The 26,227-nt window shown below is 46.5% G+C and overlaps 1 protein-coding gene across 1 annotated transcript in view; it reads right to left on the bottom strand.

The window, feature by feature from the left end:
* Window positions 1–401: 401 nt before the first annotated feature.
* LOC129710484 (equilibrative nucleobase transporter 1-like) overlaps window positions 402–26,227 on the bottom strand; it is a 54,929-nt gene continuing 29,103 nt past the window's right edge. The window contains exons 6-13 of the mRNA XM_055657438.1: window positions 22,193–22,332; window positions 20,158–20,167; window positions 16,193–16,248; window positions 13,369–13,493; window positions 8,689–8,862; window positions 6,517–6,636; window positions 4,505–4,697; window positions 402–1,985 (exon numbers count right to left, since the gene is read on the bottom strand). Coding sequence (XP_055513413.1) covers window positions 1,724–1,985; window positions 4,505–4,697; window positions 6,517–6,636; window positions 8,689–8,862; window positions 13,369–13,493; window positions 16,193–16,248; window positions 20,158–20,167; window positions 22,193–22,332 — 1,080 coding nt within the window. The 3' untranslated portion in view covers window positions 402–1,723. The remainder of the gene's footprint in view (window positions 1,986–4,504; window positions 4,698–6,516; window positions 6,637–8,688; window positions 8,863–13,368; window positions 13,494–16,192; window positions 16,249–20,157; window positions 20,168–22,192; window positions 22,333–26,227) is intronic.

Genomic DNA, 26,227 nt, shown 5'->3' with positions numbered 1-26,227 from the left:
ATGGTTTACCACTTATTCTTAAACTGTGGCCCTGGTTCTGGACTTGCCCAACATCGGGAACATGTTTCCTGCCTCTAGCGTGTTCAAACCCTTAACAATCTTATGTGTTTCAATAAGATGCCCTCTCATCCTTCTAAAGTCCATAATGTACTAAACTCCAAGCCCAGCGCTACATTCTCTCAGCATACGACTGTCCAGCCCTCCCGTGAACTAACCTTGTAAGCCTACTCTGCACTCCCTCAATAGCAAGAATGTCCTTCCTCAAGTTAGGGGACTACAACTGCACACACAACTCCACGTGTGGTCTCACCGGGGCTCTGTACAACTGCAGAAGGACCTCTTTGCTCCGAAACTCGACTCCTCTTGTTATGAAGGCCAACATGCCATTCACTTCCTTCGCTGCCTGCTGTACCTGCATGCTTACTTTCATAGACTGACGAACAAGGACTCCCAGATCCCGTTGTACTTCCCCTTTTCCCAACTTGACGCCATTTAGATAGTAATCTGCTTTCCTGTTTTTGCTACCAAAGTGGATAACCTCATATTTATCCACATTAAACTGCATCTGCCATACATCTGCCACTCCTCCGACCTGTCCAAGTCACCCTGAATTCTCATAGCATCCTTCTCACAGTTCACACTGCCACCCTGCTTTGTGTCATCTGCAAATTTGCTAAATCATTGATGTATATTGTAAATAGCTGTATATTGTAAATAGCTGCGGTCCCAGCACCGAGCCTTGCGGTACCCCACTAATCACTGCCTGCCAGTCTGAAAGGGAAACGTTAATCCCTAGTCTTTATTTCCTGTCTGCCAACCAATTTTGTATCCATGTCAGCACGCTACCCCCAATAGCAGGTGTCCTCATTTTGCCCACTAATCTCCTATGTGGGACCTTATGAAATGCTTTCAGAAAGTCCAGGTACACTTCATCCACTGGCTCTCCCTTGTACATTTTCCTAGTTACATCTTCAAAAAGTCCAGAAAATTAGTCAAGCATGATTTCCCCTTCGTAAATCCATGCTGACTCGGACCGATCCCGTTACTGCTATCCAAATGTGCGGCTATTTCATCTTTTATAATTGACTCCAGCATCCTCCTCACCATCGATGTCGGGCTAACTGTCATCTTGTGCCTAAATATCCCATAATTTTTGAATCCTCCACATGGAAAAAAATTGTGAACGCACATTTCATCCAATTTCCTTGTGTTCTTGCATATCTCAATTAGGTCATCCCAGGGCCTCATCGGCTCCGAAGAAGGAAACCTCACTGTTATCGAACCCGTGCCTATAATGGAAGTCACTAAGACCATCTAACACGCTTATGAATCTCTTCTGCTTCTTTTCTAACTACATGACATTACTCATCTTGTTCCGTGTGCGCTAATAGGAACTTTCATCCACCGAAGACAACTTGAATTTATATTTATACCAGTGAGATTCGCGAGTTGGAAGGACTTAGAGAGACTTCAGACTCGCAAGCCAAGGCGGTTTTGTTCCTTGATTTTGGCCTATGCCCCTGCGGACATCCACAAAGCCTCTGCAATCACCAGAAATCAGTCTCCTCATTTACACCGCGAAAAGGTTTTAAAGTTTGAGGTTGTCTATGTCTTTCCTTTAAACCATCTCTTCTCTAAGAGAAACAGAACTAGCTGTATCAGTATCCCAACGGTTATCTCCCGTCATTACCTCTGCATCCTTACAAGAGCTCTCCGATCAGCCTTACAGTACGGATATGGGAATATGACACAGTATCCTAGCTGGGAGTCTACCTCTTTGTTGCTGTATTTCCACCCATCTCTCTGGATGGTAGGTAGACAGACTCGCGTTACGGAGAGTCTTTGGGCTTCCGCTACTTACATACAGCGGATTGTGCTGCAACGGACCGTTAACGAGGATGAGGCAAGGATACTGCAAAAGAGAGATCACAGCGCCCACGGCCAATGATGTCCCGTATAGTTTCCCGAAGTGACATGGCGGAAAGCTGTCGAGAAGAAAAGAAGGAATACAAATCATTGCAGCCAATACATTTCACAATAACAGCCGACTTGGTCCAACATCGAGTTGGTATTAACTGGCACCGACATACAGCCCGAAAACAAGCCTCTTGGCACAAGAGGACCATGCCTCCCTGACCTGGTTACGTTTGAATGTTCCTGCCCGATAGCTCTCTAAAAGGGAATCTGAATATAATTGTTCCTAACCATGCACCTGCCCAAATATGTACTAAAGCTTGTACTTGTACCTGCGCCTCCGATTTCCCCTGGCAGCCGTTTCGCACGGAAATAAGTGCCCTTTAGGTTTTTATTTAATGTGCAAGAAGGACCTACAGATGCTGATTTCAACCGAATTCTAGACAGTAAAAGCTGGAGTAACTCATCGCGTCAGTCAGCATCTCTGAAGAAAAGGAAGAGGAGGCATTTCAGTTCGAGACCTTTCTTCAGACTGAGCGTCAGAAGAAAGAGACACGAGAGATGTAGACGGCGATGGAGAGATACAATGAAAAATGAATACAAGATATGCAAAAAAGTAACGATGATAAAGGGAACAGGCCATTGTTAGTTGTTTGTTAGGTGAGAACGAGTACCGAAAATTAGAGTGAACAAGACACATTTGAAGCTGGTACAACGTGTGTGGGGGATGGATGGAGAGAGATTGGATGCAGCAGTTATTTGAAGTTAGATACATCAAAATTCATCCAATTGGGCTGTAGCGAAATCTGAGATGTGTTCCTCCAATTTGCGTTTGTCTTCACTTTGCCAATGGAGGCCTAGGAGAAAAGGTCAGTGTGGGAATGGAAAGGGGATTTAAAGTGTTTTGCAACTGGGAATATAAAGTAGGTCCAGGCGGACTGAACGAAGGAGTCTAGCGATCGCAGAGCCTGCGCTACGTCTCACCGATATATATGAGTCCACACCTGGAACAGCAGATACAGTAGATGGGGTTAGTGGAAGTGCACGTGAACCTCTGCCTCACCTGGAACGACTGGCGGCGTCCCTGGACGGATTCGACGGAGGAGGTGTGGGTATAAGTGCCGCATCTCATGCGGTTGCAGGGACAAATAACCTGAGAAGGGGATGGTTTTGATGGGAAGAGACGAGTTAACCAGGCAGTTGCGGAGGGAACGGCCTCTGCGAAAAGCGTAACGGGGTGGAGATGGGAGGATGTGGCCAATGGTGGGATCCCGTTGGAGGTGGCGAAAAAGTAGGAGGATTATGCGGTGCATGCGACGGTTGATGGGGGTGAATGTTGAGGACGAGGGGGACTCTGCCCATGTTGCGACTGGGGGGAGGGGGAGCAAGAGGGGTGCGGCCGGATATTGAAGAGACCCAAGTTAAAACCACATCTATGATGGAATCGGGGAACCACGGTTCCCCAAATAAAGAGGAAATCTCAGATGTCCTGGTAAGAAACACATCATCTTGCGCGCAGATGGGACGTAGACGGGGGAATTGATAGTAGGGGATATACTCTTTGCAGGGTGCAGGGGAGGAAGTGGTGTAGTCAAATGAGCTATTCTATAACTCGTATCTGCCTCAATCACGAACTCCGCAGCACATTCCACACAAACATAACCGCCAATTCCCCACATATGTTATTCCTGTTGCCCCTCGCAACGTCAAGCTGTGCCACGCAGTATTTGATTTTCCATTCTGGAGAAAAGGATTTGATCTTCTATCCGGTCTCCCGCAAACTCTAACGTTGCCGAGAAAACAATTCGTCTAACCAACCTCTTCCTGTACCTAATTTATCCCCATGTTCCCGATGTTGGGGGAGTCCAGACTCAGGGGCCACAGTTTAAGAATACGGGGTAAGCCATTTAGAACGGAGACGATGAAGCACTTTTTCTCACAGAGAGTTGTGGGTCTGTAGAATTCACTGCCTCAGAGGGCGGTGGAGGCAGGTTCTCTAGATGCTTTCAAGAGAGAGCTAGATAGGGCTCTTAAAAATAGCAGAGTCAGAGGATATGGGGAGAAGGCAGGAATGGAGATGACCAGCCATGATCACATTAAATGGCAGTGCTGGATCGAAGGACCGAATGACCTACTCCTGCATCTATTGTCTATTGTCGCCTCCCCCAAATCCACACAGCCCTCTGGTATACCTCCTCTGTACCATTTCCAAACCCCACACAACCTTCCTTTAACGGGGAGAGCAGAACTGCAAATAATGAGACAACATTCAACCCCTTGCCCATGTCATTCATTTTGGACGAGTTCGTGCGACAGGACGTGCCACGCACACATTCTGCTGATATTCCGCTGGAATCTTCTGTCATCGTGCACCATCAAAATCTCGTGATAAATTTGCCCCATCCTCTACCGTCCCACTTTCACCCTGCAATACCCCCTCTTCCGATTCAAACGCACGATTCCGATCTCCAGGATTTCAGCTCCAATTCATAATCTAGAAACTCTAAGAAGTCCATGTGTACCAATACAACATCTCACACACCGAGCCTTGCTGACTACACAGTGGCGCCAAGCCGAATTCGGAACTTACGTGATGGCTTGAAACGCGGAGAAACCCCCATAGAGGAAGGCGCCGATGATCATTATCAGAACAAACGTGAAATACTGAAGCTCTGGTACAGGGATGGCGGCAGTCACAGAGAACAGGACCGAGAGAGTGACGGTGAGGGCGAGAGGTAAGACCGCAGCCTCCATCTCTGCCAGTCTGCTGTAGGCATCCGAACCTGCGGAGAAACATGAAGGGATAAGGGAAGGAAATGTTACCTCGTCGAGTCCCAAATATTGCAGAGACGCGGTTGGGTTCGAGGGGGGGGGGGGGGGGGGGGGGGGGGGGGGGGGGGGGAGAGTAAGTGGGGGTAGCAGGGCGCGGCAGAGGATGGTGGCACAGCGAAAGTGAAGATGAGGAATAACGACAGATTAAGAGGAAGAGCGGGAAAAACTGAGAATGGGAAGGCGAGAGTGAGGGGTAGTGGAATGCGGAAAGTAGGCGTCGGTGGATGAAATATTGGGAGTAAGGAATAACGAGAAGGGGAGTGCGAGGGAGAGAGTGGGTAGGATGAAGTGGGATGGATTTAGCAAAGGGGCCGAGATCGACACAGGGTTACGGAAGTACGTCGGTAGAGCGGAAGTGAGGGAGGGAGCGAGAACAAACTTGGAAGGCGGGAGAGATGGAGAGAGACAGAGGGAGAGAGAGAGAGAGACAGAGAGAGAAAGAGAGAGATAGAGAGAGAGACAGAGAGAGAGAGAGAGAGATACAGAGAGACAGAGGAAGGGCCAAGGCGAGCAGTGTAAGGATTGTTAGAATGAATCAAGATGAGGAACACGAGTGAGCGCTACGGAAAGGGAGAGTACTGAGGAATGTACGTGAATGCGTGAGAGAAAGAGTGACTTGGTCAACGTGGGCGTGACTGTTGTTGCACGGTGGTGTCAATGGTGGGATTTGCATTTGGGTTTATTATTGTTACGTGTAACGAGGTAAAGCGAAAAGTTTTTGTCGTGCTCTGTCACACCTGGTGAGATCAACTGTACTCGTGAGCCACCTTGTGGAGCCAAAGCGAGAGACACCCAGAGGATTAGATTCTGCCAAAGCACCAATGAACTCCAGAGTATAGAAAGACAGGTACAGCACAGCAACTGGCCCTGCTCATGATGCCACGATAAATTAATCTATCTGTCTGTTTATATCCCACCCGTCGCTGCATATCTATGTTCCCATCTAATCCCCTCTACACTTCACCCTGATCAGCTTGAAGCTATGTTGTTCAGTCTGAGATTTACTCCCTGTGTGATAACAGTTAGGACTGTGTATCCCATCTACACTTCACATAATATTGTATACCTCAATAAGGCATTCCTTTCGGCGCTCCAGGGAAAGCTATCGAAGTTTGTGCAACCACTTCTTGCAGCAAATAACCCCTAACCCAAGCAACATTCTGCGGAACCACTTCTGGACCCTCTCCAAATTTACCTGTTCTTGCTTTCATTGGGAGATGAGCTCTGTACGTATTAGTTCAAACGCGGCAAAACTCTAAGACTATAACGTATAAAACAGCAACGTGGATTCCTAGCTCTTATATTAAATCCCCGGACCCATGAAGGATTGCACACCATATGGGTTCTTTATCAGAATGAGGTTGGCCAGAGAGAAAGCGGCAGAGGAAGACAGGAGGTACACAAAAATGCTGGAGAAACTCAGCGGGTGCAGCAGCATCTATGGAGCGAAGGAAATAGGTGACGTTTCGGGCCGAAACCCTTCTTCAGACTGATGGGGGGTGGGGGGAGAAGGAAGGAAAAAGGGAGGAGGAGGAGCCCGAGGGCGGATGGATGGGAGGAGACGGCTCGAGGGTTAAGGAAGGGGAGGAGACAGCAAGGGCTAGCAAAATTGGGAGAATTCAATGTTCATGCTATCCGGACGCATGCAACCCAGGTGGAATATGAGGTGCCTGGGTTGGAAGGCAGGATCGCTAAATTATGCAAGCACGAATTTAGATCCGGTCTTTGGTCAAGTTATCGATGCTGATTGTCGCATCGCCCTGGCATTACCTGAGACTGAGTCCAACCGCCGACATCTCAATTTCCGTCGATCCATAATTAAGCCGTTTACCGGGGCGCAGAAGATGCTAAACAACTGGATGATGGCAAAGGCGTTTGTAAACTTGCTGACTGTGAAATGGAAGTAAAGATTAGGGAGCTGTTTTGTCAAATATAAAGAAATGAAGAGAGATGAGAGAAACAGAAGACGTTGCGAGTGTCATGGACCTCACTCAAGTAAACGGGACAAGCTAAAGAACCCACCAGGACAGGAATGGACAGTCTTTTTCTGCCAAACATACTCTTCAATCCGATTGCAAGAGGGTCACACATATAGAAACAGGCCCTTCGGCCGTAAACCTCCATTCCAATGAACTATACACGCTATTTCCATAGCCCGCTTCTAACCAATATCTGTCCAACCTATTCCTAGTTACGCAACAGTCAAAATCTCTTTAAAAATATAATCGTTCTACCTGCTACAACTACTTCACCGGAAGGTCATTCTAGATACGGATCATTCCCTGTGCAAAAATAAAAGTTGTCCCTCACATTCCTAGCACATCCTTCACCTCTCACCTTAAACCTAAGCGACCTCGTGTTTGACTCATCTACTCTGGGGAAAAGCGATGATCATTCGCCCTATCTATTCCCTGATGGTTTTAAATACCACTGTATGTTTAACCCTTGTGACCCAGGAAATAACATGCAATACTGTTCAATCTGCCCCTATAGCCCCGGCCCTTATCTGTACTCGTCTAAATCCCACTGTATACTTTGGCAGACTTGCTCACCATCCACAACTCCATTAATGTTGGTGTCGTCTGCAAACATATTAGCCAGCCCATTCTCATCTACGCGCAAGTCGTTTATATATCACAAACAATGAAGGTTGAGTTTAGATGTCCGCGGAACTCAGTCACAGTCTTCCAGCCAGAACGATACCCTTCCACCACTATTTCATTCCATGACAAGTGAGCGGCAATTGATTTTACATCATTAAAAATACCAAGGCATCTCTTAAAGAGAGCTCGACCATTTACCCCATAGATAAAATTATATTTGCATTGCCCGGTTTCACTCAGGTGACCAGCCTCTCGAGAGGGAGGGCGGCATTCTGCGGTAACCATCAATTTACTGACATTCCCACATTTCAGCGCGTACAGTTTCTCTATCGCCAACTTCTCTGCACTAATTGGGGATAGATTACAGATATGAATATCAGTCGCCACCCATTACATAGGACATGGAACACAATACATGAACGTGCCCTCCGGCCCACAACATATAATGACGTCGTTGCTGATCTAATCTGCTTGCACGTGGTCCATGTCCCCGTTCCCTGTATGGCGATGCACCCACCCTCTTGAGTGTCACTATCGTATCTGCGTCCACCAACAACTCTGACTACTCACAACTACCTACTACTCTATGTGTAAAACAATGGTCGCGCGCATCACATTTGAACGTTACCCCTCTCCCCACAACGCTTATTCCCGTAATCTTTAATATATCCACATTGGCAAAAATGTTCAGTCTACCCTGTTGAACCACTCATAATGTCATATACCTATCAGATCAAGGCAGTATTCTGCTGAACCCCTACTGCATCCTCTCTAGAGACTCCACATCCTTGTTGCCGTGGGGCGACCAGAACTACATTCAGCATTCCAAATGCGATCTAATTCAAGTATCAGAGAGCCGCATCGTGACTCATATACAATATGTCGACCAATGAAGGCGAGCATAATGTATGCCTGCTTTACCTGTCCACTGGTACTGCCACATTCAGGGATCGTTGAACCTCGATCCAAAAATCTACTGCAAATCGATGGTATTGTCTTGCCATCGCCTGTATACCATCCCCCTGCATTCAACCTCGTTAGGTGTAGCACCTCACTTTTGCTCGGATTAAACTCAATCTGCCATGTCTTCGCCCATTCCTATTGCTGATCGATATCCGCCGTAGAATTTGACAACTTTCTTCGCACCCCCACCCCCCGCCACACCCCAATAATCTCGTTGTCTTCTGGAAAATGTGTAATCAATCTTTTCTCCTCTCTCCCCACTTCTATACTGCGCTCCTCCCACCCCTCCTTCTCCTGCACAAGTTAACACGTCGATGCCCTCGTCCTTCCCTCGTTCCCTAGTCTTAAAGTCTTCGAGTGGCCACTCTACGCTTACCTTGCTCGGTATCACCCTTCAGCATGAGATTGAGCAAGGGGTTCAGGGCACCGAAGAAAATGACGATGCGGAGCTGAATGAGCGAGAACCATAGCAGGTTGCTGAGGAATAGCCGAGAAAAGACGCAGCTCCAGAAAGTGGCAACTTCCTCATCCGTTTCCGTGAATAGTGAACCTGCAGCGGGAGAGAAATTACATAAATAATAACAGGAAATTGAAAAGGATGCAAAGTTCACGGCACTCATATTTCACATATCCACGGTAAGTAGCAGGGGGTAGTGTGGAGGGGCCAACGTTTAGGTTGCATTGTAAATTCCCACTCCTCGGCGAAGAAATGAAATCATTGGACGTATCTAGTGCGCTCTGGGTTCACATAGATTTGGATGCCGTTCGCAATCTTCGATTCACAAGGGTGTGTGTGTGTGTGTGTGTGTGTGTGTGTGTGTCTGCTTGCGTGTGTGTACTTGTGTGCGTGCGTACATGTGTGTGCGTGTTTATGTGTGTGTGTGTGTGTGTGTGTGTCTGGTGGATTGGAGGGAAGCTAATGTAACCCCACTTTTTAAAAAGGGAGGGGGGGAGAAAACGGGGAATTACAGACCAGTTAGTCTAAAATCGGTAGTGGGGAAACTGCTAGAGTACGGTTATTAATGATGGAATAGCAGCACATTTGGAAAATGGTGAAATCATTGGACAAAGTCAGCATGGATTTATGAAAGGTAAATCATGTCTGACGAATCTTATAGAATTTTTCGAGGATGTATCTAGCAGAGTGGATAAGGGAGAACCAATGGATGTGTTATATCTGGACTTTCAGATGACTTTCAGAAGGCTTTCGACAAGGTCCCACATAAGAGATTAGTGTCCAAACTTAAAGCACACGGTATTGGGGGTTCAGTATTGATGTGGATAGAGAACTGGCTGGCAGACAGGAAGCAAAGAGTAGGAGTAAACGGGTCCTTTTCAGACTGGCAGGCAATGACTAGTGGGGTACCGTAGTGGGGGACCCCAGCTATTTACAATCTATATTAATGATTTGGACGAGGGCATTCAATGCAACATCTCCAAGTTTGCGGATGACACGAAGCTAGGGGGCAGTGTTAGCTGTGATGAGGATGCTAGGAGGATGCAAGATGACTTGGATAGGATGGGTTAGTGGGCAAATGCATGGCAGATGCAGTATAATGTGGATAAATGTGAGGTCATCCACTTTGGTGACAAAAACAGGAAAGTAGACTATTATCTGAATGGTGGCCGATTAGGAAACATAGAAACATAGAAATTAGGTGCAGGAGTAGGCCATTCGGCCCTTCGAGCCTGCACCGCCATTCAATATGATCATGGCTGATCCTCCAACTCAGTATCCCGTACCTGCCTTCTCTCCATACCCCCTGATCCCCTTAGCCACAAGGGCCACATCTAACTCCCTCTTAAATATAGCCAATGAACTGGGCTCAACTACCCTCTGTGGCAGAGAGTTCCAGAGATTCACCACTCTCTGTGTGAAAAATGTTCTTCTCATCTCGGTTTTAAAGGATTTCCCTCTTATCCTTAAGCTGTGACCCCTTGTCCTGGACTTCCCTAACATCGGGAACAATCTTCCTGCATCTAGCCTGTCCAACCGCTTAAAAATGTTGTAAGTTTCTATAAGATCCCCTCTCAATCTCCTAAATTCTAGAGAGTATAAACCAAGTCTAACCAGTCTTTCTTCATAAGACAGTCCTGACATCCCAGGAAACAGTCTGGTGAACCGTCTCTGCACTCCCTCTATGGAAATAATGTCCTTCCTCAGATTTGGAGACCAAAACTGTACGCAATACTCCAGGTGTGGTCTCACCAAGACCCTGTACAACTGCAGTAGAACCTCCCTGCTCCTATACTCAAATCCCTTTGCAATGAAAGCTAACATACCATTCGCTTTCTTTACTGCCTGCTGCACCTGCATGCCTACCTTCAATGACTGGTGTACCCAGGTCTCGCTGCATCTCCCCCTTTCCCAATCGGCCACCATTTAGATAATAGTCTGCTTTCCCGTTTTTGCCACCAAAATGGATAACCTCACATTTATCCACATTATACTGCATCTGCCAAGCATTTGCCCACTCACCCAGCCTATCCAAGTCACCTTGCAGTCTGCTAGCATCCTCCTCACAGCTAACACTGCCCCCCAGCTTAGTGTAATCCGCAAACTTGGAGATATTGCCTTCAATTCCCTCATCCAGATCATTAATATATATTGTAAATAGCTGGGGTCCCTGCACTGAGCCTTGCGGTACCCCACTAGTCACTGCCTGCCATTGTGAAAAGGACCCGTTTACTCCTACTCTTTGCTTCCTGTTTGCCAGCCAGTTCTCTATCCACATCAATACTGAACCCCCAATGCCTTGTGCTTTAAGTTTGTATACTAATCTCTTATGTGGGACCTTGTCGAAAGCCTTCTGGAAGTCCAGATACACCACATCCACTGGTTCTCCCCTATCCACGCTACTAGTTACATCCTCGAAAAATTCTATAAGATTCGTCAGACATGATTTACCTTTCGTAAATCCATGCTGACTTTGTCCAATGATTTCACCACTTTCCAAATGTGCTGCTATCCCATCTTTAATGACTGACTCTAGCAGTTTCCCCACTACCGATGTTAGACTAACTGGTCTGTAATTCCCCATTTTCTCTCTCCCTCCCTTCTTAAAAAGTGGGGTTACGTTTGCTACCCGCCAATCTTCAGGAACTACTCCAGAATCTAAAGAGTTTTGAAAGATTATTACTAATGCATCCACTATTTCTCGAGCTACTTCCTTAAGTACTCTGGGATGCAGCCTATCTGGCCCTGGGGATTTATCGGCCTTTAATCCATTCAATTTACCCAACACCACTCCCCGGCTAACCTGGGGAGATGCAACGAGACCTGGGTGTCATGGTACACCAGTCATTGAAAGTAGGCATGCAGGTGCAGCAGGCAGTGAAGAAAGCAAATGGTATGTTAGCATTCATAGCAAAAGGAGAGTATAGGAGCAGGGAGGTTCTACTGCCGTTGTACAGGAACTTGGTGAGACCACACCGGGGGTATTGCGTACAGTTTTGGTCTCCTAATCTGAGGAAGGACATTCTTGCCATAGTGGGAGTAAAGAGAAGGTTCACCAGACTGATTCCTGGGATGTCAGGACTTTCATATGAAGAAAGACTGGGTATACTCGGTTTGTACTCGCTAGAATTTAGAAGATTGAGGGGGGATTTTATAGAAACTTACATAATTCTTAAGGAGTTGGACAGGCTAGATGCAGGAAGATTGTTCCCGATGTTGGCGAAGTCCAGAACAAGGGGTCACAGTTTAAGGAACAAGGGGTAATCTTTACGGACTGAGATGAGAAATACATTTTTTACAGAGAGTGGTGAATCTCTGGAATTCTCTGCCACAGAATGTAATTGAGGCCAGTTCATTGGCTATATTTAAGAGGGAGTTAGATGTGGCCCTTGTGGATAAAGGGATCAGAGGGTATGGAGAGAAGGCAGGTACAGGATACTGATTTGGATGATCAGCCATGATCATATTGAATGGCGGTGCAGACTCGAAGGGGCGAATGGCCTACTCCTGCACCTAATTTCTATGTATCTGTTTCTATGGTGTGTGCGTGCTTGCGTGCGTCAGTGTGCGTATGCATATATGTACGTGTATGTATGTGCGTGTGGTGTGTGTGTTTGTGTGTTGTGTATGCGTGCGTGTATGAGCGGTCGGTTGTGTGTGCGTCTGTGTGTGTGTGCGCGCACACATGTGTGTGTTTGTTTGTGCGTGCGTGTGTGTGTGCGTACGTACATGTGCGTGTGTTTGGGAGTGCGTTTCTGTGTGTGTGTGTGTGTGTGTGTGTGTGTGTGCGCGCGCGAGGGGAAGCAGGAAGGAGGCCACAGGCGGAAGGGAGAGAGCGGACGGTGAGGTTGATAGAAGGGAGAACTGGAAGATGGGGAAACAGGACCTCATGGCGTTATGGTTCAGCTGCATTCGTGAGGAGAATCGTGCAAGGATGTAGGTAGGAGGTGAAGAAAATAAATGAAGATAAGGCGACTGGAGCTGATGGAGTGGGGAAGCAAGATAGGAAGTCCAGATGAATTGGGAGGTGGAGGGAAGAGTTAGGTTTTCGGAGCGATAGTGAGAGAACAGGTGGGGAAGTGAATCTCAAGGCAAGTGGTGAAAATGCAGGAGGGCGAAATTGCGAAAGGGCGGGATGTGTCAGGCACAATGGCGAGGGGAAGAAATGCAGGAAGAGGGAGCGGGAGGGACTCTGGACAGAGGAGAGGGACGGAAAGGGTTGATGGAGGAACGGAGGGAACAAAACGAGATGAGGCGCGGAGAAGAAAGGAGAAGCACAATTCCGAAAGGCGGTCAGTGAATGGAGAGACACGGAAAGGAAGGGGCATGGTCGTGGGATGAGATGCAATGCCGGTATGTGGAAGATCTCTTCACCTTGGGCTCTGCTGTGCTGATGATGTCCACCGGAAGTCGATAGTTCTTTTCCATTCGCCGATATTCTCACCGGGTCCGGTGCTCCCCCCTCCTCTCTGCCGTCTCTACTCTTCCCGCTCACAAGATCGGTGGCGTGCCGCATCTCACATCTACTCACTCCCAGGACTCCCTCCGCCAGTTTGTGCTTCACTCCCCATTCCTTCCTCTTCCCCCCCTCCGTGGTGCCTCTTCCCATCTCCTCCCTGCTCTCCTCCCCGTCTCCTTCGATCCGAACAGCTCCCAGACTTGGGATTCTCTGGGGAGCCATGTCCTTCCGACGTCGCATCAACCTGAACGTCTCAAACTTTACGCTGGATGGAGACAGAACCGCACAAATAACACCAGGGCAGACGGTAAAAGAGGATGATAGAGAAGGAGAGAGGTTATGGAAGATAAGAATTATAACGTTATTATAACATGTTACAGTGAGTTTCAACAACGCTACATTACATTTTTCATGCACGTCATTCCTGTTATATGTTACGGCCGGACGCACAAGATGGATTGGTCCATTGGAGAGACATAGTGGACAGCTATCTGCAGAGCCAAAAGAGATGGGGGAGATATTGAACAATTTTTTTTCTTCGGTATTCACCAAGGAGAAGGATATGGAATTATGTGAGGTAAGGGAAACTAGTAGAGTAGCTATGGATACTATGAGGTTCAAAGTAAAAGAAGTACTGACACTTTTGAAAAATATAAAAGTGGATAAGTCTCCAGGTCCTGACAGGATATTCCCTAGGACATTGAGGGAAGTTAGTGTAGAAATAGCCGGGGCTATGACAGAAATATTTCAAATGTCATTAGAAACGGGAATAGTCCCCGAGGATTGGCGTACTGCGCATGTTGTTCCATTGTTTAAAAAGGGTTCTAAGAGTAAACCTAGCAATTATAGACCTGTTAGTTTGACTTCAGTGGTGGGCAAATTAATGGAAAAGATACTTAGAGATAATATATATAAACATCTAGATAAACAGGGTCTGATTAGGAACCGTCAGCATGGATTTGTGCCTGGAAGGTCATGTTTGACTAATCTTCTTGAATTTTTTGAAGAGGTTACTAGGGAAATTGACGAGGGTAAAGCAGTGGATGTTGTCTATATGGACTTTAGTAAGGCCTTTGACAAGGTTCCTCATGGAAGGTTGGTTAAGAAGGTTCAACTGTTGGGTATAAATGCAGGAATAGCAAGATGGATTCAACAGTGGCTGAATGGGAGAAGCCAGAGGGTAATGGTGGATGGCTGTTTATCGGGTTGGAGGCAGGTGACTAGTGGGGTGCCTCAGGGATCTGTGTTGGGTCCTTTGTTGTTTGTCATGTACATCAATGATCTGGATGAAGGTGTGGTAAATTGGATTAGTAAGTATGCAGATTATACCAAGATAGGGGGTGTTGTGGATAATGAAGAGGATTTCCAAAGTCTACAGAGTGATTTAGGCCATTTGGAAAAATGGGCTGAAAGATGGCAGATGGAGTTTAATGCTGATAAATGTGAGGTGCTACACCTTGGCAGGACAAATCAAAATAGGACGTACATGGTAAATGGTAGGGAATTGAAGAATACAGTTGAACAGAGGGATCTGGGTATAACCGTGCATAGTTCCTTGAAGGTGGAATCTCATATAGATAGGGTGGTAAAGAAAGCTTTTGGTATGCTAGCCTTTATAAATCAGAGCATTGAGTATAGAAGCTGGGATGTAATGTTAAAATTGTACAAGGCATTGGTGAGACCAAATCTGGAGTATGGTGTACAATTTTGGTTGCCAAATTATAGGAAGGATGTCAACAAAATAGAGAGAGTACAGAGGAGATTTACTAGAATGTTGCCTGGGTTTCAACAACTAAGTTACAGAGATATGTTGAATAAGTTAGGTCTTTATTCTCTGGAGCGCAGAAGGTTAAGGGGGGACCTGATAGAGGTCTTTAAAATGATGAGAGGGATAGACAGAGTTGATGTGGACAAGCTTTTCCCTTTGAGAATAGGGAAGATTCAAACAAGAGGACATGACTTCAGAATTAAGGGACAGAAGTTTAGGGGTAATGTGAGGGGGAACTTCTTTACGCAGAGAGTGGTGGCGGTGTGGAATGAGCTCCCAGTGGAAGTGGTGGAGGCAGGTTCATTGGTATCATTTAAAAATAAATTGGATAGGCATATGGATGAGAAGGGAATGGAGGGTTATGGTACGAGTGCAGGCAGGTGGGACTAAGGGGAAAAAATTTGTTCGGCATGGACTTGTAGGGCCGAGATGGCCTGTTTCCGTGCTGTAATTGTTATATGGTTGTTATATGGTTATATGGAACTCTAAACCACGCCCTGTCCCAAAGGCTATTACAACTGCTTAGACTCCACCTGTAAGCCACCTTCAAGTATTTAAATACAAACACTCTGCGATTAGTAAATTTGTCGATAGCACCAGAATTGGTGGGACAATGAACAGTGAAGACAACTCTCTAAGGTTATGGCACAATGGCGCAGCTGCTAAAGTTGCCATCTCACAGTTTTAAACACCGGAGTGGAGCCACAATCGCGTGGAATTTGCAGGTTTTCACTGTGACGGCATGAGTTTCTTCCGTGTGATCTAATTTCCAACCACATCCCAAACGCGTACGGCTTTGTTGGGAAATTGCCTTTTATAAAGTGTCCCTCGTGTGTAGGGAGGGGATTACAAAAAGGGATAAGATAGAACTAGTTGCATGGGTGAATCGGTGGCCGCCTTGGAATCTGTGGGCCGAACAGAAGATTGGGACAAGAATGGCTGATAACGTTTAACTCGGACATGTGCGAGATGATGCGGTTTGATAAACTAAACCACGGCAAGACAAGTGTCCTAAATGACAGGGGTCTGTAGAGCATTGTAGGCACATAGGGGAAGTCGCTCATTGTTCTTTGAAAGGGGCGATGATGTTAACAAGGGTGGCGAAGATACCTGGCGCACTTTTCTTCATTATTCGGCGCAGACACACAGGCGTTAGTGCATCAGGTTACAACTGTACACGTTATTGGTGAGATCACACTCTCAGTATTTTGTGCATTTCTGGTGTCCCAGATAGCGGAAGGATGTTTTCCAACTGGGGAAGGGTTTGAAAAACGTTTCACAAGGATGTTACCGGGACTGAAGGGCTAGTATAAAAATGAGACGCGGTGGAAGTGGGTGCCATAATGACATTTAAAAAGTAGCTGGGCAGATACAGGGATGCAAAGGTTTTAGATTGTTCAGAAGGATGTGGCCCAAACGCGGGTAGCTCAAGAACGACAGGACGTGAGGACATTAAAATTGACAATCGCTTCTCGTGACGCTTGTGGAATGATACATTTTTAAACAATTAAATGTACATCCTGTCGTATTTAAAGCTTGCTGGACGAAAATCAAACTGGCCCTCGACTCGCTAAGATTTACCGTATCTCCGGTAAGATAAACATGTTTACTCTCTTTCCTATTACCATCCAGGCCTTTCTGTCCAGGGGTACTCCGTTGCCAGATTGAGGCCACGCGCAAACGTGAGCAGTAGCATATCATCTCCGTTTGTATAGCTTGCAGCTTGACGGCATTAACATTCAATAATCGAATACCCACAGCCCTTAGCTCCTCCTGCTCTTTGTTTTACCCACAATCCGTCTTAAATAAACATAAAAGGTGCTTTGGTTTTTTTCAACCGTGAAGCGTGAAGAATAACTTTGCAATTGTGGATTTGGTACCCGGTAGCCTCTAACCCCTACCCACCTGCATCAACATAGAAACATAGAAACATAGAAAGTAGGTGCGAGAGCAGACCACCAGGCCCATCGAGCCCGCACCGCCATTCGCTCATGGCTGAACACTAAACAGACACACTTACCCACAAACAGTAGACACAAGACACAGAACACAAGACACTACCCTCCCCTTTATACCGCTATCACCCCTCTCCACCCCAAGAACCTCGTGATCTCCTGGGGGAGGCAAAAAACCGGATAAAAACCCAGGTCCAATTCGGGAAAAAAAACCGGGAAATTCCTCTCCGACCCCAATCTAGGCGATCGACACTTGTCCAGGAGATCACTCAGGTCTTACTATACTAACCATACCTAGGTCCATATCCCTGCCCTCTCCCCGTAGCCCCTTATCCCCTTGGCAGCTAAAAAACCATCTATTTTAGTCTTAAATATATTTAAAGTTTCTGCTTCCACTGCTCCCTGGGGCAGTGAATTCCATAAATTAACCACCCTCTGGGTGAAGAAGTTCTTCCTCATCTCAGTTTTAAAAGAGCCCCCCCTTATTCTGCAACTATGTCCCCTAGTTCTAGTTTCCCCGATCATTGGGAACATCCTCGGTGCATCCACCCGATCAAGGCCCCTCACGATCTTATATGTTTCAATGAGATCGCCTCTCATTCTTCTAAACTCCAAAGAGTAGAGTTCCAGCCTACTTAACCTTTCCTCATATGTCAATCCCCTCATTGCAGGAATTAATCTTGTAAACCTTCGCTGCACTGCCTCCAGGGCTAGTACATCCTTTCTTAAGTATGGACCCCAGAACTGTACACAGTATTCCAAATGTGGTCTCACTAATACTGTGTACAGCTGCAGCAAGACCTCCGTGTTTTTATACTCAATCCCCCTAGCAATAAAGGCCAAAACTCCATTGGCCTTCCTGATTGCTTGCTGCACCTGCATACTAACTTTCAGTGATTCATGTACTAATACCCCTAGATCCCTTTGCGTTGCATTACAACGCAGCTCCTCTTCATTTAGAAAATAACTTGCCCTATCATTTTTTTTCCCAAAGTGAATGACTTCACATTTATTAGTATTAAATTTCATCTGCCAAGTTGTTGCCCACTCACCTAGCTTATCTATATCCTTTTGCAGACTCTTCCTATCCTCCTCATCCCCTACTTTTGCTCCCATTTTTGTATCGTCCGCAAATTTTGATATATTACACTTGGTTCCCTCCTCCAAATCATTTATATAAATTGTGAACAACTGGGGTCCCAGCACCGACCCTTGCGGAACCCCGCTAGTTACCGGTTGCCATCCCGAGTATGAACCATTTATCCCCACTCTCTGCTTCCTATTTGTTAGCCAATCCTCTACCCATGCTAATATATTACCCCCAATCCCATAATTTTTTATTTTTAGCAATAGTCTCTTATGTGGCACCTTGTCAAAAGCCTTTTGGAAGTCCAAGTATACCACATCCACCGATTCCCCTTTATCCACCCGGGTTGTTACTTCCTCAAAGAATTCGAGCAGATTCGTTAAACAGGACTTCCCCTTCACAAAACCATGTTGGTTCTGTCCGATGAAGTCATGTTTATCCAAGTGCCCCGTTAGTGTTTCTTTAATAATTGTCTCTAACATTTTACCCACCACCGATGTTAGACTAACCGGTCTATAGTTACCCGCCTTCTGTTTACTTCCTTTTTTAAATATAGGTGTTACATTGGCCATTTTCCAATCCACTGGGACCGTTCCTGCCTCCAGGGAGTTTTGGAAAATTATCACCAATGCATCCACAATCCCCACCGCTATCTCCCTCAAGACCCTTGGATGTAATCCATCAGGCCCAGGGGATTTATCCTCCTTCAGTCTCATCAATTTCCCTAATACCACCTCCTTGGTGATCTTAATAGTATTAAGCTCCTCCATTCCTACCGCCCCCTGTTTATCCAGCGTTGGAATATTTTTTGTGTCTTCTATGGTGAAGACTGATACAAAATACTCGTTTAATGCCTTTGCCATTTCCATGTTCCCCACCAACAACTCTCCAGTCTCACCCTCCAATGGACCAACGTTCACCTTAGCCACCCTTTTTCTTTTTATATAGCTATAAAAACTCTTACTATTAGTTTTTATGTTGTTCGCTAAATTCCTTTCATAGTCTATTTTCCCCGTCTTAATTAATCTCTTAGTTATTTTTTGCTGACCTTTAAATGCTTCCCAATCCTCTACCCTCCCACTATCTCTGGCTACCTTATATGCCCTTGCCTTCAGCCGAATACTATCCTTTATAGTTTTACTGAGCCATGGCTGACTGTTCTTACCCTTACCCCTTTTTTTCTTCATAGGAATAAAATTTTCTTGAAGGTTATACAGTATACCCTTAAACGTACACCACTGCTCATGTACCGTCTTATTCTTGAGTCTGCTATCCCAGTCAACTTTGATCAGCTCAGTCCTCATACCTTCATAATCCCCCTTATTTAGACTAAGCACCCTAGCCTGAGTTTCAACCTGCTCCCCTTCTATTTGAATATGGAATTCGACCATATTGTGGTCACTTGTTCCCAACGAGTCCCTAACTATGACATTTTTAATTAATCCTGCTTCATTACACAGGACCAGATCCAAGATTGCCTCCCCCCTTGTCGGTTCTGTGACATACTGTTCTAGGAACCCGTCTCTAATACTTTCTATAAACTCTTCCTCTAGTCTACCCTGCCCAGTTTGGTTTGCCCAATTAATATGAAAATTGAAGTCCCCCATGATTACAGCAGTTCCCTTTTTACATGCGTCAACTATTTGCAGATTTATGTTCTGACTAACAGCGTCACAGCTATTTGGAGGTCTATAAATTACACCCACTAGTGTTTTTTTCCCCTTATTATTCTCTATCTGTACCCAAGCTGTTTCACTATCCTGATCCTTCAACGCAATATCCTTCCTCTCTATTGCCGTTATTCCCTCCCTTATTAAAAGGGCCACCCCTCCTCCCTTTCTTTCCTGTCTATCTTTCCTAATTGTCGAGTACCCCTCTATATTTAACTCCCAGTCCTGATCCCCTTGCAGCCATGTCTCCGTAATGGCCACGATATCATAACTATATATACTTAATTGCACCGTTAATTCATTTATCTTATTACGAATACTCCGTGCATTTAGATAAAGCACTTTCAGATGATTTTTACTACCCTTCCTTTCCGTTTTTGCCCCTTTTACATCTAAAGCTTTATCTTCACACATTCTGTCTCCTGTCACATTTTGACTTTCCGCTTCCCCACTGATACCCTGCTCTATTTCCTCTACCCCTGCCGTTATTACCCCCCTTGATACCTCCCCCCCGCTACTTAGTTTAAAGACCTCTCTACTGCCCTAGTTATATGATTTGCCAGGACCCCAGTCCCAGCACCGTTCAGGTGAAGTCCGTCCTTACAGAACAGATCCCCCCTGTCCCAGTACTGGTGCCAGTGGCCCAAGAAACCAAACCCATTATTCCCACACCAGTCTTTGAGCCACGCATTTAGCTTCTTAATTTTACGTACCCTCGCCGATTTGGCCCGTGGCTCAGGTAGCAATCCGGAGATCAGTACCCTCGAGGTTCTGCTTTTTAATTTATTCCCTAACTGCTCAAACTCCTTCAGCAGATCCTCCTTCCTCGTCCTTCCTATGTCATTGGTCCCCACATGGACCACGACCACTGGATCCTCCCCCTCCCACTGCAAATTTCTCTCCAGCATCGCAGAGATATCCTTAACCCTAGCACCGGGTAGGCAACACAGCCTTCGGGACATGTTCTGCTGGCCGCAGAGAACCCTATCTACCCCCCGAATAATACTATCCCCTATCACTACGGCATTTCTTCTAACTCCCCCCTCTTGAATGGCCTCCTGATCCACGGTGCTGCAGCCAGGTTGCTCATCCCTCCCACAGCCCCTGATCCCGTCCTTACATTGAGTAAGAGCCTCGGTCATGCTCGTCAGGGACAAGGGCTGTGGCTCCTGCCGCATCTCCTCCTGGTTCCCCCTACCTGCCTCGCTTATGGCCACACCTTCCTTTCCTTGCTCACTGCCTACTGATTTAGTTAAACTGGTCGGTGTGACCATCCCCTGGCACAAAACATCCAGGTAATACTCCCCCTCCCTGATGTACCGCAGCGTATGAAGTTGGGTCTCCAGCTCATCAATGCGGAGCTGGAGTTCCTCTAGCCTCAAACACTTACTGCAGCTGTAGGGATCTTCTACATCAATGGTGTCGACAAATTCCCACATCTCGCAGTATTGGCACATCTCCTGACCGCCCATCTTATATAAGTAATTACTGGTCCTATTTAAGAATCCCCTACTGTATTGATACACCCCTTATTTATATAATCCTACCTCCTATAAATGGGAAAGTACTCACCCCAGCCGTAAATTACCTACTGGTTTGGCTGTCTAGTGGTAATTCCGTCCGCTCTTCCTGTCTGGTCCACTGCTCCCTTGCAGTGCGTGGCAAACCTTTTTGCCTCTCCCAGAATCCTTAGCCTCTCAAGCGTATTGCGTGGTCTCCTCTCTTCAGCCTCCTCTCCGAAGACTCTCGAGCCAAAGACTCACACTTTTCTCACAGGGCACTTCCCTCACTAGGCCGCTCACTCACTGCCGCTGTTATACAACCCAATATTATAACGCAATATTCTTGGCAGCGCGACAATCACAGTTGAAATCCATCCATTTCTTCCAGGAAGTCCAGTCTGAAACTCATTTCACCCAGTACTTTACCTGACAAATAATCATCCACCCTCTTCGTGTCAATTAGATTTCTGCATGTTGCTCACTCCAGCCCCATACGTTTAATTTGCATATTTTAGAGATATAACGTGAAAACAGGTCCACTGAGTCCACTCCAGCCACCGATCACCTGTTCGCACTGATACTTTGTCATTGAGCGTTCTTATCCACTCCTTAGAATTGCTCAGGGGCCAATTAATCTACAAACCCGCACGACCTAGGGATGCGGGAGGGAACCGGAGGATCCGGGGGAAACACACTCGATTTCAGAAAGAACATGCAAATTCTACATGAGCAGCAAACGATTCTGTATTGAACGACATCAGGTGCGCCATTTTATCGGCCTTGTTCCATACATATAAACATACAAACCTACTTAACCCATAGATCAGGTTTTTATTTCTTGTATCCTAGTCTGGGTATCCTAGTCTGGGCATCTCCGTATCTGTGTCACTGCTGTTGTCAGAATAAAGTACCTAATGCAGCGATTAGTTATCTGCGTGGAATTAACTTGCATAAATCACTCAGCACCAATCTTGCGCCTTACCCGTAGGTAAAACCCTCCGGCAGTGGATAGGGAATGTGCTTCCAAGGAAGGAGAAAGACCGTGAACAGAATCTGCAGGACGCTCAAGCAACCGATGAACAGGAAGGACGACTTCAGGGGGAATCCGGCTTCAAACGTCACCTGGGTAGGGGGGGAATAAGCATAATGCACACATTTTGAGAGTTGATTCAACTATTTGTATCCGTTGAGCTCACCCCGCCCTTGCCGACTACAAACAATCCACCTATTCCGCCGCCGTTGCCCTTCCAATTTCTCCACCGCCTCCTTCGCTTCATCGACCGCCTCTCCCCAAAGTGTGTACACGCTTCTCATCGCCATCTTCCAGTCTCGAACAATACTAAAAGGGACAATGTTAAATGGGGAATCTTGGGCGAGAAAACGGACCTGCCTCCGTGCTCCATGAATCTATGACCATCCACCCCCTCCTTCTCCGCCCTCATTGTCCACGTGTCTGACACCTCCTCCACTCCCTGTCTCCTTTCCCTCCATTGCATACACTTTGGTCATATAAGCTGTCTTCCGGCCCGACTCTTTTGTGTCCGTTCCCATCTCTTGCCCTTCATCCAACCCTCCCCTTGTTCTGGATCCGCACCTTTCCCCAACCGCTTCCACCCGTATTAACTCTCAGCGGTGCAGGCACGTGGTCCACCTGATATACCGTGTCCCGTCACTAACGTCTTCGGGCACCAATTGCCTCCAGCGTCGGAGGAGTACAACTTGCCCCGGTCAGTTTTATCTGGACTTAAGGCCGTGATGAACAAACACAGATGGAGGCGATTCACGGGTCTGTTGGAATATTCCACTAAATACTGTGACATCATTCATCTCCGACTACCGTGCAATTACTCGCATCTCTCCTTCTCGCTCCGTCCTTCCCTCTCTCTCCTTCTTTCTCTCCCCCTTCCCCTCCGTCTAATGTTCCAACATCCGTTTTGAACCCCCGATTCGTCAACTTTAACTGTCAATCGGCTCCGAACCAATCACAACGTGCACGCGCAATGCCATCCCTCCACTAGTCACATATTCCCGCCACCACGGTTTAGCTTTCGGTGGAGATCATTCGATCGGAAACTCCTTGTTTTCACCGACTGAAACTAGTCCCTTACAAGAAACGCATCACTACATCCGCATGAAATGTAAAATCTGTCCATACGCTTTCTTCATATCTTTCATCTGGCAAACGTCATCAGCTTGTCCAGGTGAGACAGAAGTTCACATGTAGTTTCTCTAACATCATCTATTCATTAGTGCTGCCTCCTTTACATCGGCGCAACCAACCGTAGGACAAGAGATCGTTTGGCCGGACACCTGCGCACAGTTCACCAATGTTTGCACGATACCCGAACGCAACCAATTTAAATTCCGCATATCAAATGTTCTATCCTGGGTCTGATATATTGCCAGATTATGATCACACGCAAGCTAGAGGAATGCTACGTTTGGGTGTTTTGCAACTCTTTGGTCCCAACATTTAAAAGGACACAACGTGCTGGACCAATTCAGCGGGTCAGACAGCAACTCCGAAGAACATGGATAGGTGGCCTTCTCCAGATTCAGATTTAATATGGTGTGGGTGGGGAGTGGATAAAACTACAAAAGTGGAGGCGGAGGACAGATCCTGGGTGATGGTGGTGGGGTTGATAGACAGGTGATTGTACAAAGGTCTGAGATATGGTTCATATATTCACATGAATCTCCTATAACATTCAAGAAAGTTTCCTCAACAGGACATGGCTGCTTCGACCCGAAGATCCTCATGCTGGACCATGCTTAGGAAACGAGCCTGGCCAAGTGTTCGCTGTTTCTGTGGATGGGTATCTTGCAGATGCTGTTCATAACTCCCTCTGTATTTATCATGTTTTAATAAGTACCGGTACGTTGGGAGAAGGCACGTAATTGGGGCAAGACACATTAATAAAATTAGGCAGATTCTAAGGAGGGTTGATTAGGAACAGCAGCTACTGGGGTAGTCCACAGATCACACACAGGAGTCGTTTAATGGCCAGCTAATCAAAGTATGGGATCAGTGTGTTCCCGTAAGGAGCATGGATCGGATACCGGTGGCAATGTAAAGCAACCGCGGATATTCTAGGATGTTTGAAACGTGTTCAGGGAGAAATATAAATCATATGTGATGTTTCAGGAGATGGCATCAGCCGGGGCTTAAGATAAATATAAAGCGACTAGGGAAAAGCTCAATGTGGACATTCAAATGGCCAATATACTTGGGCCCGGAGGACTGGAGAGGGGCCAATTTATTTATGTGTTTCAGAAGGGAAGTGGAGAGAATCCAGGGAGTTATAGACCAGTGACGCTTATGGGGACAGGGGAATTATTCGAGAGAATTGAGATAGGACTCCAAGTTGTGATAACAGGTTAATTGGGGATGACAACGGGATTTTGCACGGGACATGTGTTGTCCAACGTGATTGAGTTATTTGGAAAGGTGACGAAGAAAATCGATGAATATCAATTGTGGGTGGATGTGGGAAACAGAAGACAAATCTATGTACTCCATCGCGGTAGTTGGATACAGAAGATTAAGGTGTACGGGATTCACGATGACGGTCATATGATTTCGGGACTGGGCAGGTCAGAGAAGTCAGAGGTTTGTGGTGGAAGGTATATATTCAGGCTGCAGGTCTGTGACCAATGGAACTCCGCAGGGATTGGGTCATAGGTTATAGGAATAGGAGTAGAATTAGGCACTTCGGCCCATCAAACCTACTCCGCCATTCAATCATGGCAGATCTATCTCTCCTTTCTAACCCAATTCCCCTGCCTACTCCCCAAAAACTTTGACACATGTACTAATTAAGATCTATCTATCTCTGCCTTGATTATACTCACTGACGTCGTCCACAGCCTTCCATGGCAAATAATTCCACAGATGCACCATCCTCTGACTAAATACAGTTCTCCTAATCTCTTTCCTAAAATAACGTGGTTTTTTTCTGAGGCTATGAACTCTAGTCTTAGACAATAGACAATAGACAATAGGTTCAGGAGTAGGCCATTCGGCCATTCGAGCCAGCACCGCCATTCAATGTGATCATGCCTGATCATCCACCGGTTCCTGCCTTCTCCCCATATCCCCTGACTTGGCTATTTTTAAGAGCCCTATCTAGCATTCTCTTGAAAGCATCCAGAGAACCCACCTCCACTGCCCTCTGAGGCAGATAATTCCACAGACTCGCCACTCTCTGTGAGAAAAGGTGTTTCCTCGTCTCCGTTCCAAATGGCTTACTTATTCGTAAACTGTGGCCCCTGGTTCTGGACTTCCCCAACATCGGGGACATTAGGCTCTCCCACTCGTAGAAAAATCCTGTCCACATCCACTATCGAAGCCTTTCACTATTGTGTGTGTCTCAATTAGGTCCTCCCTCATTCCTCTAACCTCCAGCGAGTACAGACCATGTACCACCAAACGCTCATCTGATGTTAACTTACTAATTCCTGGGATCATTCTAATTAACCACTGGACTTTTTTGGGAACCCTGCGCCAGCACTCGCAAGTCATTTTGCACCTCAGATTTCTGGATTCTCGGCACAATTAGAAAATAGTCTACTCCGTTATTCCTACTACCATAATGCATGACTCCACACTTTGCTACACTATATTCGATCTGCCACTTCTCTGCCCAGAACCTGTCGAAGCCCTTCTGTAGAGTCCATGCTTTCTCTACACTATCTGCCCCTCCATCTATTTTCGTATCATCCGCAAACTTGGTCACAAAGCCTTCAATCTCCTCGTCCATTTGGATTCCTGCTGGGACAGACGGACAGACAGACAGACAGACAGACAGACAGACAGACAGACAGACAGACAGACAGACAGACAGACAGACAGACAGACAGACAGACGGACGGATGGACGGACTGACGGAACGAAGGATGGATGGAAAGTTGGATGAATGGATGGATAGTTGGCTAGCTATTATTTTACACAATGAGTAGGGTTGTCTAATTCATAGTCGGTATTAGTTAGTGGCATGGTAGTGCCATTTGAGAGACA

Source organism: Leucoraja erinacea, chromosome 28 (assembly GCF_028641065.1).
Source record: "Leucoraja erinacea ecotype New England chromosome 28, Leri_hhj_1, whole genome shotgun sequence".
Lineage (NCBI taxonomy): Eukaryota > Metazoa > Chordata > Chondrichthyes > Rajiformes > Rajidae > Leucoraja > Leucoraja erinaceus.
The sequence above is the reverse complement of the archived record's forward strand: the minus strand, read 5'-3'. Positions and strand labels throughout refer to the sequence as shown.